The sequence below is a fragment of the Chelonus insularis genome, unplaced genomic scaffold (genome assembly GCF_013357705.1).
Source record: "Chelonus insularis isolate UGA/USDA-ARS -01 unplaced genomic scaffold, ASM1335770v1 contig_82_pilon, whole genome shotgun sequence".
Classification (NCBI taxonomy): Eukaryota; Metazoa; Arthropoda; class Insecta; order Hymenoptera; family Braconidae; genus Chelonus; species Chelonus insularis.
In genome coordinates, this window is record NW_023276770.1 from 142,164 (window position 1) to 158,833 (window position 16,670).

The 16,670-nt window shown below is 27.9% G+C and overlaps 4 protein-coding genes across 9 annotated transcripts in view; 2 read left to right on the plus strand and 2 right to left on the minus strand.

The window, feature by feature from the left end:
• LOC118071403 (CREB-regulated transcription coactivator 1-like) overlaps positions 1 to 11,362 on the minus strand; it is a 108,375-nt gene extending 97,013 nt beyond the window's left edge. For all 6 annotated transcript variants that reach the window (XM_035090553.1, XM_035090551.1, XM_035090549.1 and 3 more), the window contains exon 1: positions 10,359 to 11,362. In XM_035090553.1, coding sequence (XP_034946444.1) covers positions 10,359 to 10,472 — 114 coding nt within the window. In that variant the 5' untranslated portion in view covers positions 10,473 to 11,362. The remainder of the gene's footprint in view (positions 1 to 10,358) is intronic.
• Positions 1,050 to 2,193, plus strand: LOC118071405 (uncharacterized). Its single transcript, XM_035090554.1, has 2 exons — positions 1,050 to 1,608; positions 1,694 to 2,193. The coding sequence occupies exons 1-2, from the start codon at positions 1,194 to 1,196 to the stop codon at positions 1,903 to 1,905; spliced, it is 627 nt and encodes a 208-aa protein (XP_034946445.1). The 5' UTR covers positions 1,050 to 1,193; the 3' UTR covers positions 1,906 to 2,193.
• A 338-nt stretch (positions 11,363 to 11,700) lies between the features above and the next one.
• Positions 11,701 to 14,631, plus strand: LOC118071415 (mucosa-associated lymphoid tissue lymphoma translocation protein 1-like). The gene is made up of 8 exons (XM_035090573.1): positions 11,701 to 11,948; positions 12,015 to 12,720; positions 13,106 to 13,331; positions 13,398 to 13,581; positions 13,650 to 13,864; positions 13,927 to 14,025; positions 14,112 to 14,383; positions 14,453 to 14,631. The coding sequence occupies exons 1-8, from the start codon at positions 11,812 to 11,814 to the stop codon at positions 14,549 to 14,551; spliced, it is 1,938 nt and encodes a 645-aa protein (XP_034946464.1). The 5' UTR covers positions 11,701 to 11,811; the 3' UTR covers positions 14,552 to 14,631.
• On the minus strand, positions 14,571 to 15,921 carry LOC118071416 (m-AAA protease-interacting protein 1, mitochondrial). Its single transcript, XM_035090574.1, has 5 exons — positions 15,820 to 15,921; positions 15,313 to 15,723; positions 15,044 to 15,245; positions 14,778 to 14,983; positions 14,571 to 14,703 (listed from the first exon to the last, which is right to left on the minus strand). Exons 2-5 carry the CDS (start codon positions 15,664 to 15,666, stop codon positions 14,683 to 14,685), a joined length of 783 nt encoding a protein of 260 aa, XP_034946465.1. The 5' UTR covers positions 15,667 to 15,723; positions 15,820 to 15,921; the 3' UTR covers positions 14,571 to 14,682.
• Positions 15,922 to 16,670: the final 749 nt, after the last annotated feature.

Genomic DNA, 16,670 nt, shown 5'->3' on the forward strand with positions numbered 1-16,670 from the left:
TTTAATCAGATTCTTTCTCTTCTTAAATTAGTTTTAAATAAATATTATGATTCATATTTAAAAATTAACTAAATTTATGTTTCTTATAATTTATATTTTAAAATAGTCTATAAATAAATGATATTATTTGCATTTTTATGAATATTAATGTATGAAAGACATAAACCATTCATTCATTCAATTGATATACTGAGAGTATACCTATGTATATCGTAGAAAAATTGTGGCCACAAGAGAGAGAGAGAGAGAGAGAGAGAGAGAGAGGTCCGCGTCAGATGGCATTTAGATAAGACTGACAAAGAAGAAGCTAGACATTCAGTTGGAATGTGCGAAAAACGGAATTAGGGATGTGGCCTAATCTGTATCTTGATGAATACACTCGGCTTCATTAATGGCTGGTGTATCCTTGGAGAGCAATTACCGAACGCGGGTATGATTTTTTTTTACATTGAGTTTCTAATCTTGAAATTTTTAAACTTGGGCTGAACTTAAAAATCTATAAAATTCGTAATTTCATTCCAAATATGACGTTTCAGTACGTAAAAATTTTTTTTCGTCTTAAAGGGGTACAAAGTTCTGTTGTGATTAACAAAAATTAGCGGAAATTCCTTAAAAAAAAGAGTAATTACTTGTTTATTTTCCATGTCTGGGAATTAAGATGGTCGTATAAACATGATAATAGAAATTTATTAATTTCTTAAGAAATTTTTGTTGGTTATTATTATTTACGGCAGACTTTTCGACATTTCTAATAATTAAAAAAAATATTTTACACCCTAAAACATCATATTTGGAATGTAATTACGAATTTTATAAATTTTTGAGTTCAGCTCAAGCTTAAGGAAGTTCTATGCATATTCAGAAACAAAAATTTATTTTTATGCTTTTAGATTTTAATTCTATTTATATTGTTTTTCCACGAAAATGGGTAAAAACACTTCTACTATTCTATTATAATTATCATAATAAATGTTTCTGAAGAGAAAAATAATTGTTTAAATATGTTAAATAATTCTTATTTATTTATTTTAAATCAAACTTTTGTCGATACGGTACCTACTACAGATAAAAAGCTGTGTACATAGAAATAATTTTTTCACGTACACTATGACAAATGCATCGTGGCAACATCGCATTATTTAACCCTCTCTAACCTATAAATACATATATAAGAATTTGACAGTTGTTTCATCATGGAAAAAACAAGATATAAGGGTAAATTTATAAAAAAGAAAACTCTAGAAAGAAATTTGAAAGCAGTAGAGATTCTCAATAAAGGGAAACTAAAAAAACAAATTAGAAATTTAACTTATTCCAATAGAGAAGCCGAACATCCAAAAGTAATCTCAAGTAGCATGAAACATGGTTTGTGTGAAGGCATACGTTTTATAGATTTACAAGTTTTAAGTGAAAATTTACAATGTGAAAAATGTGGTCAATTGTTGCATTTAAAAAATGCAACTGAAGAAAAATTAGTTGGTCAACGAGTGAATTTGTTAGTGACATGCACTGAATGTCAAGCTGTCAAAGAAGTATACACGACTAAATCACACCTGTCAAGTGATAAAAAAACAATGAAAAGTGATGTTAATACAAGATTAATTCTTGGTAAATACAGTTGAAAATAATGATCATTTATTCGTAATTAATTATAAGTTCTAATTTTATGATTAAGGTAAAATTAACATTACAGGTGCCATACACAGTGGGATTGGGTGTACTGCTTTAAATAAAATGTTAGCTTGTATGAATTGTCCAATAATTTATCCAGCATTATATAAAAAATTTGAGCGAGAAGTTGGATTGGCTATTGAAAAAACTGCCAAAAATAGTTGTAAAGAAGCTGCAGAAGAGGAAAGACGTCTTGTGGTTGAAAATATTACAAAATTATGTGAAGAACTGTAAGCTAATTTTTTATGAATTTTGATTCTTTAAAATCATAGTAAACGAATGGATTATTGTATAGATAGTTGAAAACTATAGTTACTTATGATTTTATGTCTATTTTTTTACCAATCAGTTTATAGTTTTTTATATATAGTAAATGTTTTAATTATGAATATAACTCTTTTTTGGAGTAAATACGTAATGAAATCAATTTTTAATTTGAAGAAATTCAAATGATGTAATGTAATCAATGTACCATAAAAATTCAATTTTTTTTGTAGCTTCCATGAAGTTTTTTCAGGAAATATATTCGTTTATTTCGATAAATTTTAATGTAATTTTTTGATTTTCTTTTATTGTAATAGCCCCGATGAAGTGGTGAAGGAGGTTTACCCCCAGTTATATAAATTAGATCGTGATCCCAGCATGTCAAGTGAAGATCATACTGAAGAATTTGATGTGGCAGTAGACAACATCGTAAACATCATAGTTTCCTACGACATGGCTTGGTCCAAAAGAGGTGCAGGAAATAGCTATGATAGCTTCAACGGTTATGGAGCAATAATTGGATTTTTATCCAAAAAAATAATCGATTATGGAACACGAAACAGAAAATGCCGCCAGTGTGGAAAAAATGCTGACAAAAAACATGACTGTCGCAAAAACTTTCAAGGATCTGCCAAAGCCATGGAGGCTGATCTTGGTTCTGCTCTTGTTAATGATAGCTCGATTTTAAAAGAAGCAAACGTGAATGTTCGAGTCTTAATTGGAGATGAAGATAGTGCAACAATATCTTCAGTACGTAAGAATAGTGCACATAGTATTGTGAAGTTTGCTGACTATAATCATCTTCGTAAACACTTTGTTAGTGATTTGTATTCGTTAAAAAACAAGTATAGAGAAATGGCACATAAGAGCGTAATTCCGCATTTGAAGAAGTGCTTTGGATATGCTGTAGCTCAGAATAAAGGGCAAACAGCAAAATTAGCATCTACACTTCGATCTATTCCAGATCATGTTTATGGGCGACACGAAAATTGTGATTCTTGGTGTCATCGAGATTCTGCTGATTCTAATAACAATACCGAATCACAAACTATTTTACTTCACAATCCAGAGCTCTTCAAAGAGTTGTCAACAATTTTTCAAAAGTATGCAAATAATGCATCGAAGTTTTCAACTGGAGCATCCAGTCAGAGTAACGAAAGCTTTCACAATATGGTTGCACATAAGAATCCAAAAAAAGATTGTCATTCACTTAGTGAGGCTAGCGATTTTAGAATAGCTAGTGCTGTATGTACAAAGAATGAAGGTAATTTGTATTTATCTAAAGTAGAAAAGCAGTTGAATATGAGTCCAGGAAAGAGAACCGCATCTTTTTCAAGTCAACTAGATGAAAAAAGACTTAAACGTGCAAAAACAGCTTCTTTACCAAAAACGAAATTGAGAAGGGTACATTTGCGACAACAAAGAGTAGATTTGAGGAAAAAAAACGAGAAGTCAGAAGGTACTATGTACGAATCTAATTGTGGTCTCGAATTATCAAATGATTTATCTGCTGAAAATAATATTAATGAAGAAGATGAAAGATCACCTTGTCTTTTGAAAACAGTAAATGAGTACAACATCATTTACTTTGATCTAGAAACTTCAGGATTTGGCAGATCAGCGGATATTTTACAAATCGCAGCTGTTGGTCAAGAATCGGTATTTTCTACTTATGTAAATCCATCACAACCTGTCACAGTCTCTGCATCAGCAGTTACTGGGTTAGAAAATATTCATGGTGAATTATTTTTACATGGTAAAAAAGTATCTTCTATACCGATACACCAAGCTTTGTTAGAATTTAAAAATTATTTAGCTTCATTGTCAACACCTATTCTCCTTGTAGCCCATAAAGTTACATTTGATTCGCATTTTTTAGTTCGAGCAATTCAAAAACATTCACTAATATCTGAATTTGAAAGTGTGATTATTGGATTTTCAGATTCTTTAAATATCTTCAAAACAAAGTATCCTGATCGAAATGGACCAGGAGTATTTAAGTTATCTGCATTAGCAAATGATTTTCTACCTGAAAATTCTAACGAGAATTTTCACGATGCAGTGTATGACGCGAATGTATTACAGCAATTAAGCTCATTACTAATTTCTAAAACTGAGTTTTTCGATACAGCGGTATCATTTAGAGCTACTTTACAATCTATTATGAGATTACAAAATGAAAACTGTTTAAAAAAAACTTTACAACCTCTTCAAAATATTATTTCGTCTGGTATGATTAAAAAAATCTCACAAGCTGGGATAGATTACAATAAATTAAAAAAAATATACCTACAGGATGGAGAAAATGCTATCATAGACCTGTTATCTAAAAAAAATAGAGATGGGACAACTTTGGTTACTAAGAATAAAAAAATTTTAAGAAAAATAATTGAATTTTTCAAAAAAAATAATTAGTCATTTTTGTTTTGCGCTCAAATTGTCATTTTCTTACTATTATTGAATATTTATTAAAATTCACAAAAGGAAAGTATAAATCTATATAATATTTAATTATTGAATTTGAAAACGATTGTTATTATTACATTTTTTAACTTTTATTATATTATATATTATTATAACTTAAAATTCATTAATGTGATAGAAAATCCAAAGCAAAATATATATGTTTTCTAAAAACAATTTAACTTATTTCTGTTTTTCTTATATATTATCTATTAATAATGTTTAAAATGCTAAGAATTAAAAGACCAAGTTGAGCCAATTTTAATTTTATCTTGTTTATGAATAAAATGAAATTTTTAAAAATCCTTTTTTCGAATAATTTTATTTATTTATTATTTTTCTTTAAAAAACGATAACAATACAGAGTTGATAAGACAAAGATTTGAAAATTCGGCGGTAAAAATCATATTGAGTGACGTAAGCAACGTTGCCAGTTTTATTTTGCTAATGTAAGTCATCGCGTGTCCCCTCACGATACTATGAGATTTTTCAACTTTCAATTGAAGTTTTCTTTATAACTACGTGGTAAATAATGATAGAACAATTACATCGGGTTCTAAAAGAATTGATTAGGCCACTACTATTTTTAGAAATATTTTTGTCGACTTGTTTCCGATGAAAAAAATAAAAACATCCATTCCAAGGCATGTAAAAATGGCTGTCCCTACAAGATTCGTGTAAAAATAATTTATTTGAAAAATAACTTTTTCATAAACTATGTGGTTAATTCGATTGATCTTTTGCAAATTATTCTGGAATATATTACTGCATGGATATTCAAAATTGTAAAAAAATTGGTCGAAAAAAATATTTGCATAGAACTACCTTAAAAAATTCTAGATTAGAAACTCAATGTAAAAAAAAATCATACCTGCGGTCGGTAATTGTTCTTCAAGGATACACCAGGCATTAATGAAGCCGAGTGTACTCGATGAATAAATTTCATTTTGGATTTAAATCAAAGCTAACGATCATTATTGATTGTATATTAAAAATCATCCTGTAATTTCGATTATTTATCGAGATATTTACAATTGAACATTGCGTCATGACGTCAAGCTCAAACTTTTCTATATAGAGGAGGGTGTTACTCGGCACTGTAAATGTGAGCCGCAAGTGCGCACTAGTTGGACATGGGGCAAAATTTGCGGGTGACTTGGTGCTGAGTATCTACCGCTACTGTATAATACTAAATGATAGTATGCGCTTTTTAAAATCAAGAACATTGCAAAAACGTTTTCAGTGTGTCCTCAAGCATGACTTTCAATTAACCAATACAGCTCCTAATTATTATCGATTTACTATTTGTTGTATTTATAAAGTAACAAAATCTGAATGTTCCAGTACAAAAAATGGTGATGAAAGCCATAGAAGTTTTTTTGAGCTGTGGAAGCAAGTATTATATCTACACTATTACAATAATTTAATAACATCAAACCTCGTTAAGTGTGATATGAAAACAAGTAACTTAATAGAAGCAATACTAAGTGAAGAATTGTCGAGTGACGTTATTGATGCTATTGTAGACGACGAGAAGGTTATCAATATTATCAATAGATCCGTGGAAAAACCCCACAAAAAAATAAAATTAATGACTTCACATCGCCATTTAATTGGTCATTGTAATAGCCTGAAAAAAACATTCTTAAAAGAAAAACCGCCAATCCTACTAACGAAAAAAGAAAAATAACTTTAGTAGTCGCCATTAACAAGGAATTCTTGGAACACCAACGATAATTACAAAAAGAGAAACAAATCAAAGAAAATAAAAAAAATCGAACGACAAAATAAGAAAACCAATAGAGCAATCAAACAATCTCTAGATGTAAACACTGTCGACTCAGAATCATGCTAGTCAGAAAGAGAAGTTGTAATTGTCCAATATGAAGCTAAATTATACCATGGTACTGTGCTTAAAAGTGATAACAAATTAGTAAAAATGAAAACGATAACAATGAGTGTTAATAACTGGAGATGGATTGAAAAGGAAGACATTTACGATTATGTGATACATGACGTAGATCGTAAAATTCTAGTGCCAGAGTTGCTCAACAGTCGTAGAGTTTATAGTGTTCCTGCCATTAATTGTTTAAGAGAGAACAAACATAACCCCAATGATGGGCAATAAGTTTTTATATGAAAAATTGTTGGTATTTATTAACTTCCCATTAGGAAGTTATTAAAATTGGGTCAATTGGTGAAATTTGAATTTTTATCATATCTCTACGTCTCAAGATATTTACAAAGATACTGACCAATTTTTAGAATGATGCGTGTGTGTGCGTACGTATGTATGTTGTTATAACAAAAAACTAATAATGAATAAATGAAGAGATTAACTATTTAAAATATTTTTAAGCGGAATAATAACGAATACCGATTATTGTTGTTAATAATCGTGTTATAATATGTACAACACTCGCAAAATTTAAAAAAGTTAGTATGTTTTGATCGTACATATAAATGAATATAACTATCCTTAATCGGTTGATAATCGGTGCAACTACGTTTTCCGATTAAATATACACACTAGCTTTCTGAATATATGTATCAATTTCTCTTTCATTATTTCGGAAAACATTTAAAGATTTAAAAAAGGAGGATAATGCCTATTTTACAGGAGAATTCGGACTAAAATTATTAGTAAAAAACTTTTTCTAGGAACGGTACGATAAAACTTGATTTTTTGGGCAAAGTATTAATTACAAATATACATACGCTGGATAATTTTTTTTTTATGAAAATTTAAAGAGCTATTTTTTAATGAATGTTAAAAACCTTGTCTTGTAGTGATTTATCGTTTGCTTAAACGGAGAGAAAAGTGAACTTTGATTTTGAATAACTTGAATTCTAAACGTTAATCGATTTTTTTCATTAAAATAATTTTCATTATTTCTTAATCATCTTTCATTTCCATGTAACAAAAAAAATCTTAAGAACAAATTAGTCTTGATCGAAATACCTTAAGTATTTATAATTTCTAATAAAATTTATGGAATTAAAAATGGATCAACTGATTTAGTTTAACTTCCGAGTGAGAATTTATTGCAATGGGTCCGATTTGGCGAATCCCAAATTTGGATAAATCTCCATATTTCAAGGTCTTCAGAGTCGAAAAAAATATTTTTTTTTACTACGCCTGTGCATGTATGTTTGTTTGGAATTATGTTTCGCCTTAATTATCTCGAGAACAAAAAATACTATTGACGTGTGACCAATTGCATTTAACACATAATTACGCAAAATCGGTCTAGCCATTTTCTATGCAAAATCAAAAAACTAAAAGAAATAGTAAAATAGCTTAATTTTATCATTATTCGCACTGAGAAGTTAGTAGTGTGGATCTTTTGGGTCGCACCCAAACCACTAGAGAGCACTGATATTTTAAAGATAAAGACGTGAACGTTTCGGAAACATTAAGTATACATTATAGATAAATTTAGCAGTGAATATAATTAACAGTTGAATTACAAATTACGACAATCAATTTCACTGCTGTAATTAGGACTCCACTATTCAACTAATTTGAATCATTGATTTTCAGTGTTTCTATTTTAAAGATTGTATCGACGATATTAATCATGTTTAATAATTTTCAACAATACTTGGTTTGAACTCATAACATTTAGTTATTACTGTGAATTTAAATGCTGTTCACCGTACTCGAGTACTATAAAAAATATTTAATTTGTAGTAAATGCGGATTACAAGGATGATTGTTTGTAGGCAATGTGTTAATACAAAATGACTTTTCGACAATAAAAGTATAGATTTGAGAATACACATCATTCAATTGAAATTAATTTTAAATCAGAGAAAACTTTTATTTAGTTTTATTATCTGAACGAGTTATGCTAACCTAGCAACTTTTGTTATCCCTAAAACTTTGGATCAAAAATGTTCACATAAAAAGCTTTACACTACTTTTTTTATATTTAGCTTCAGAAATGCCTTTTCTGTAGCTTTTGAGTAGTTACCGACGGAAGAGATTTTTTTTTTCAAATAAAGTTTTCGATATCTAATTTTTTGAACATAAACTATAATTAAATAAGTCAAGGTAGTAAAAAAAAGTATTTCATGTGATAGAACATAACAGTTCAATTGTCACAAATATTTTATTTTAGATAGAAGTTCTTTAAAACAGTTAAGAGTTGAAAAATTTTCTATCGGAAACTACATGCAAAAAAAATTGTATTCGCAGTCGGTAATTGCTCAATAGATATGAGGAAAACAATGGTAAACCAAGTACACTCGGCGTCATTAATGCCTGGTCCATCAAAAACTTTGATACCATCCGAGAAATTATCGATGGAGTAGTTTTTTTTTCAAATAGAAATTCAACATCTAAATTAATTTAGGAAGTTCATGATTAAATACTTTTTTAGATAGTCCTTAGGACTCCACTATTCAACTAATTTGAATCATTGATTTTCAGTGTTTCTATTTTAAAGATTGTATCGACGATATTAATCATGTTTAATAATTTTCAACAATACTTGGTTTGAACTCATAACATTTAGTTATTACTGTGAATTTAAATTAGATAGTCCTTACAACAATAGACTATCCCCACTAAAACATTTTTGAACCTTAATAATAATAATTATAATTTAATTATAAACTTAAGTTTATAATTAAATTATAATCGAACTAACATTAATGGTCACAATTATTTTATAATGACTGAAAAAGTAAGTTTAAATTATAATTATTATTATTTAAATTTATTATTATTATTATTTGAATTAAGGTTCAAAAATTTTTTAGTGGGGATAGTCTATTGTTATAGGGACTATCTGAAAGGGTATTTATTCATAAACTTTCTAAATTAATTTAGGTGTAGAATCTGTTTGAAAAAAAAACTACTCCATCGATAATTTTGCTCGGATGGTATCAAAGTTTTTGATGGACCAGGCATTAATGACGCCGAGTGTATACTCTAAGACGAAATTTTTAAAAACTACTTTGATAAATAAATCGTCATTTGAGTTTTGAACCAATAAAAAATTAGTTTATAATTTTTGAATATATTTCAATTATTCACTAACTTTATGCATACATGTAAATTTTTAAGAGTGTAATTGTAAACTTTTTTTTATACAAATTATAAGATAACTTGTCATGATTATCAATATAATACATTTCATTTATCTCTTTAATCTCAAGTTTTTATATACAAAATGAGCAAACTTTAAATAACTTTAAACTATACCAATTGTTTATTTCATATTAAAAATAATAATAATAATAATAATAATAACAAAAATCAAAACAGTAAAATACAAATGATATTTTCAACTGAAACAAAAAAATTATATTCTAATTATGATTTACTTAATTGTTGATAAGTTAATGACTGTTAAGTGTTTTATTTAATGCAAGAAGTCAACACTACACTACCATATAAAGATATTCATGATAAGCACATTAACTTTCATAACAAGACAATGAAAGTCCTGATTACAATTATGAATAATTGATAATTATTACTTGATAATTTCACACGTGAAGATCAAAACTTTAAAAATCGAATACATTAACAATAATTATTCTTAAATACCTTTGGTGATAAATAATAATTATAACTGCGATATAATTAATAATTGAAATTCTGTTAAAAATTAATTTTCTTATGTCCAAAAATTCTTCAATGTTCAATAATGAAATAAAAAAAATTCAAACATCGAGTATTGATTCAAAACTATTTATCTACCTGTATGTTACCCCTCTATTTTCATAGTCGAATCATTCCGGTTCACACTTCAAGCATATAAATACATGAGAATGATTATAGGCACGCGTCGAAACAAACTTGTATGTTTATGTTATGTGATTAGAAAAAGTATAAACGTAATGTTGACCCGCGCTTATGATGAAAATTCAAGAAAAGCAATGAAAATTTTTATTAAAAACTAAGAATATAATAAAAAATGAAAAAACTGTCTATTTAAAATACATACTCTGCTAGTAACGTCGGAAACCTCTCGCATTATTGCTTCAAATGCTGCTGTCTCTTCTGCTTGCTTTTGATTTAGAAGAGCAATCTTTTCACTGAATTTCCGTGGATTCGCCATGATGGCTGAACCACAGCACAAGTTTTCAACACTTTTACACGCACAACACTTTTATTTTTTAATTCTTTATATTATTGATTATTATTAGTTGTCCACAAGTACCACTAATCTTTATTTCTCAATCACTTTTTTCATTACCCACTTCTACTTTTGTATCGTTATTTCATCATTTTTTTAATCTCTAATGCTTTTAAATTTTTTCTCTCGTTTTTTCCCACTCCTTTCCGTTCTGTTTATTTTTCGTGAGCTTACACGTTTGTCACAGGTCTAGGATGTTCGCATTTGCTAATTTTTTTTTTACTACTTCCTATTGTACGGTATAAACATGACCTCTTCTGTTTTGTATGCATTGACATATACTTCACTTAATCATTTTCATTTAACAAATAACAACTATTAAATGTCGTTTTATTCACATAAAAAATATTTCATAGATTAATCACAAAGAAAAAAATCAATTTATTTCTGCACTGTTGAATGTTTACTCTTAATCTCACGCACTTTTACTTAAATTTAATTATACTAACTTATGTTACACACAAAATTGTGGTAAGGTCTTTTTCCATATAATATTGCCTCCATAATTGACTGACGGTCACTGATACACAAGATTATCTGACGCAGCGCGCCACGCGCATCACCTAGAAACAGTTTTTTGTAGAAGCATTAGTTGATCTAATGACTATTGCTACGTAGAGGTCAATATATGAAAAATTCATTTAAATTTCTTCATTCTCAGCTCAACTAGATTAATATTTACATCAATTCATGTAAATTTTAACTTTATATTGTCTCAATATATATGGATAAAATGGATTTACATTGAAAAGAAACTCAACAATTATATCTTTACAAAGAGAAACACTAGTTTATGCGCACGATGATGACAGACTGCGAGAGCGCATTGAAAAAATTTCTCTGCTGTTAAAAGAAGTAAACGATTTTACCAACTGATATTACGCGGAATTATCTTATTTTTTAAATCAAATTTTCAGAAATAATTATAAATATTATTGTAAAATTAATATTATAATATATTATTAAATAGAAATTTTTGAATAAAAAAGATCATTGTCTTGGTCTGAATTTATTTAATATCAATTATTACAAAAGCATGTAATTTTTAAAAATTCTAACGTATATACATACATTGTTGTTCAAGTTACATACATGACTCAGCTTACGTTTATGACCTTGATAAAATTTCCTCATTGCTAACATACATTAATTCATTGCTCTTAAAGCTGTCATTGCCACCGAATTTAACTGAGCTTAAATAAGAAATTTTTACCGTATTTTTCATTATTCGAATATAAATGAATAAGTTCAAAATTAAGCTATGTATAAATTTGACAACGACATGTATCTTGAAAATTTACCTGTATTGGTGTACAAAAAGCTTTTTACTGAATTGAATAAACATAACCGTTGGAATCAATTAGCTGAATATATTTGTGACAAACTCGGATTTGCAAAGTAAAAATATTGCTATGGTATTTAACTATATTTATTGAATCTTTACACTCCATTACAATTTTACAGTGCTTCGTGGATTAAATACTTAAATAACGATGAATCAAATGGTACAAAAAAAACTCCAGGAGAAAATTTATTAGATCAACTTAATATGAGAATGTGTACTGTAGAAATTCTTGGTCATTTACTCAAAGACTCCGAACTTTTAGATGCTCTTTCGATAATTCATCAACCTGAACCATTGATTATTATACAGCATCCTAACAATCAAGTGTTAGAAAAAGAAATAGCCTTAAATGATATATTAATTTTAGAATGTAAAGCAATAGGATTACCACCACCAACCTACACTTGGTACCACAATGACACTATTCTCAAAATTCAAGGAAATGCCTTGAAAATTTTAATTGATAATATTAATCAAGAAGGAGAGTATAAATGTCATGTGAAACAAATAGATTCTGATGATAATGTTTTAGATCAGTTATTCTCCAATTCTGTACATTTGAAAATTCAACCTACTCCAGTGGTAATAAAAAGTCAGCCACAACCATTTATTGCAATCAAAGAGAATGAAACTCTTACTTTAACTTGTAAAGCTTATTCTCATCCAAACCCAAAGTATCAATGGTATAAAAATAATATTAAATTAGATGATCAACAATCTGAAAAATTGGAAATAAAAAAATTTTCTTGTAAACATGAGGGTAAATATTATTGTTACGTTTCGAACGGAATAAATGAAACTATAAGTGAAAAAAGTACCGTAATAGTAAGTACAATTTACATTTTACTAAACAATTTTCATACATTTCTATTAATAATGTTAAAAAGTGATTCGTTGCATAAAAATATATAAATATATTTTTGATTACTTGTTGTGCTAACATTTTTTCAAATAACATAAATAATATCCAACATTAACATTTGATATAAAATAAAAAGTGACTACTATATTTTTAATAAATACGTATTGATAAACAGAAATAAACTTATAAACCTAATAAGTTTTTCATTATTTTTTAATTCAATCTATTTGTTATAATGTAATTGAGATTATATGTTTATATATTATTGTCATTTATTCATTTTTATTAAAAGATGATAATAAAATTTAATATTTAATAGAAAAAACATATTATTGATTTCATTTCCAGATTGATTTACCTCGAGAAAAAGCTGTGGCAAAAATTGCTTTATTAATTGCTAATGAAAATTATGATTGTTATGAAAAATTAAACATTCCACGGAAAGATGTTGCAAAACTTGGACAGTTACTTAAAGAAATTGGATTTCAAGTGATTTGTTTGTTAAATTTAACAATTCAACAAATGAAGAATGCAATTAAAATTTTTAAATCCTTTCTTTCAGAAGGCGTATATGGTAATGATAATTTTATATCATATTCAATGCATATGTTATCTAAATTAACGTAAAATTAAATTATAGGATTGTTTTATTTTGCTGGACATGGGTTTAAAATGCAAGAATGTTACATGCTTGCAGTAGATGCACCAAAAACAGCTCTACGAAACGATGCAGTATGTGAGAGTGAATTGCTGGCAACACTACTTCCAACAGACCCAGCATTACTTGTTATTATTCTTGACATGTGCCAGACGCTCCCTTCAAAGTAATATTTAAGTTTTGTGAGTTGTTTATAATACTTATGAGGGTATTAATATTTATTGGTTTTTTCAGACAATTAAATCCATGTATTTACGCTGAAATTCCAATAGTTAACGAATATAAAAGCAACAGTAATTTGAGAAATTTAATACAAGCTTATTCAACTTCTAGTTACTGCCCCAGTTATGAACATTCAAAAAATGAATATGGATTATACGTATTACATCTTATAAAATACATAACAAAAGATCTACCCATTCAAAATGTTTTAGAAAAAACTGCCAAATGTAAGTAATTTAGTGTTTCTATTTGAAGCTACTATAATAAAAAAAATTATTATATCTTTCAGCCATAGATACTTGGTTCAAGGGAAAAGAAAGAAATCAAATACCTATGTTTTCGTCGAATATCACTAGACCTTATCGGCTTATTGACGCTTTACATATAGGTAAATATAATTAATGCTTAAATGTAAAAAAAAAATTTTTATTTATATTTGATGAAGACAAATTTAAACTAATAACTTTATTTTAGAAAAAGGTATTGACATTCGAAATAAATTAACCAATTGTATGAATTTTCCTACTCGAACAATTGATCTGAATTTTGACCATAGTAAAATAAAATGTCAATTAAAAATAAATCAAACAATGAAACCTTACTTGAACTGGATAAAACTAAGTGTACTTAATGTCAACGAAAATTTAGTATGTAATTGTTATAATTCATCGCCAGTGTTAAAAAATAATTTATATCAAAGTCTAGAAAAAAATGTGTTTTACTTGCAAAATCCACAAATGAGTAGAGTAAGTTTCAAATATTTCCATTAGATGATCAATCATGATATTTTGTAACATTATTTATATGATTTGTAGGATCCATTAGTACTGTCTATTGAAAAAGATGGCCGAGTAATTGATGCAATAATGTTTCAAATCGTATCTTACATTCCTCCTATACTGTGTATGTTATAGGTTAAAAATTTCATTATATTATCTTAAATTTATATATTTGTATATATACATAGATAGGCAAATAGACTATTTATCAATAATATTATTATTTATTCTGTCCAAGTTATTTCGGATAATAAAATAAAATCTTCTTATTGTGAACTCGGTGGTTGCTGAAAATAAGACAAGAAAAAATTATTGAGGGTAAAAATAATCAAAAATATTACAAAAAAGAAACATTGCTTACTAATCCTATTATTGTAAATTGATTATACATAGTAATTATCCAAGATGATGGGATATTATCAGTGTATTCTCGTCTGAAACGACAATTACTGATTATAATTTGTTCTGCACTTTTGGGATTAGTTACTTCTACTCTTTTAATTCCGTCTTGCTCTCTTCTATAACTGTAATATATCATTGTTATCTCAGCAGAGACTACATTTTTTTCTGTAACAAAAAATATTTTTCAATGAATGGAAGTAAAGAAAATAATGTTAATATAAGCACCTTGTATATTTTGTTTATTTATACGAATTTTAGCAGGAATAAAGTACAATATATCTTCCTTTAGAACAGGAATCAGTTGTTTTTGAGCTTCTGAAAGTTTAGTTATACTTTGTCTTATTTTAGATATAACATTATCGGCAACTAGCTCTTCTAAACTATTAAAATCTTCAACAGCTATTGCTTTAGATACTACTTCCAATGCCTAAAAGAAATTATTTAAATGATAAAATTCTCAAAGTTAAATTTAAGTTTAAACAGACGTATCACACTTGTTTAGATCCTTCGAAAAATTCTTCAGCACTAAATTCTCGATCATAAAAGGTTGACAAAATCGATAAATAATAAGGATTTGAAAACAGAGAAAAAAAGTTTTGAAAAATTAATGGTTTATCATCTGTTAAAGGTGGAAGTTGAACCTCTGAAGAATCTGGATTAATATCGAATTTAAATCCGCTACTTAAAAATCTTTTAGAAGTATAATAAATATTTATTGGAGTTCTTATTAATTTCTGTTCTTGATACGACTGAACATTTTTCAACCAATTTCCTTTATTTTTTATTATTCTAGTAAGATAAGTTATTTTTGATCGGCATAAATGTTTGTAAACATTTATGAATACCATTTTAAACGAACGAAAAATGTCGATACACTGATTTGAGGTTATCCGGTAGTGTATAACCTGAAAATATTTTAATAATTCCGAATAATTATTGTTATTTTACTTTAAACAGTTTAATGAAAAGAATTTTTATATATAAAATAATATTGTCTTAACTATTAAAATTAAATTATAGTAATATGACAACTATTATAGAATATAGAATTTCATATTTAAGGCTGGGCTGAAGTCAGAAAGTTTCCCGGAGTTGAATTTACGCCCTCGTGTTGTGCGGCAAAAGGCCGAAGCTTGACATCAACTGAAATTGAGTAGGTAACAGGGAAATCGTTCGAAAAATGATAATTTTCAGGGATGCACTACAAAAAGGGAGCCTTAGGGCACCAAGAAATTTACAAATTTTTGAATAATCTGTTTCGAGCAAGACAGAGCACAGAATATATCTATCTATCTCCGTCTTATTTTTCAGAAAAGACTGCGAGTTCGAACAGTTGACGAGCAAGCACATCCCCCACCCTCTGTTACCAAGCCTGAAGCTTATGATATCTAAACGTAAACAAAGCAAATGAAAATATGTTGGCTCTGTAGTCAGAAGATTCGACATTTCTTTTACCGAACGGTGTTCGATTCCAATTGCGGCAAAATTGTTTTTTTATTTAAATTGCATGTAATTGCAATTTTATCATGCCAAAAATGAGTTTTAAATTTCAATTTTTATGTAAAATTATTTTTCAATCAATCGATGACAAATGAGACAATATTTGAACAGGGTCATTAACCTTTTTTTGTACAAATACATTGATAATAGCCTTTTTTAACAACTTATTAACAATAAAAAATAGTTTAAACAATCCGCGGCGAGTTCCGACACTTCACCGGCAAGCTCTACCCCCACTCTCTGTGCCCAAGCCTGCAGCTTATAATTTTCAAGCATCTTCACTATTATTGAAACCATGATAGCTCAGTGGTTAGAGCACCAATCTTTTATTTTGCTGGGCAGGGTTCGATCC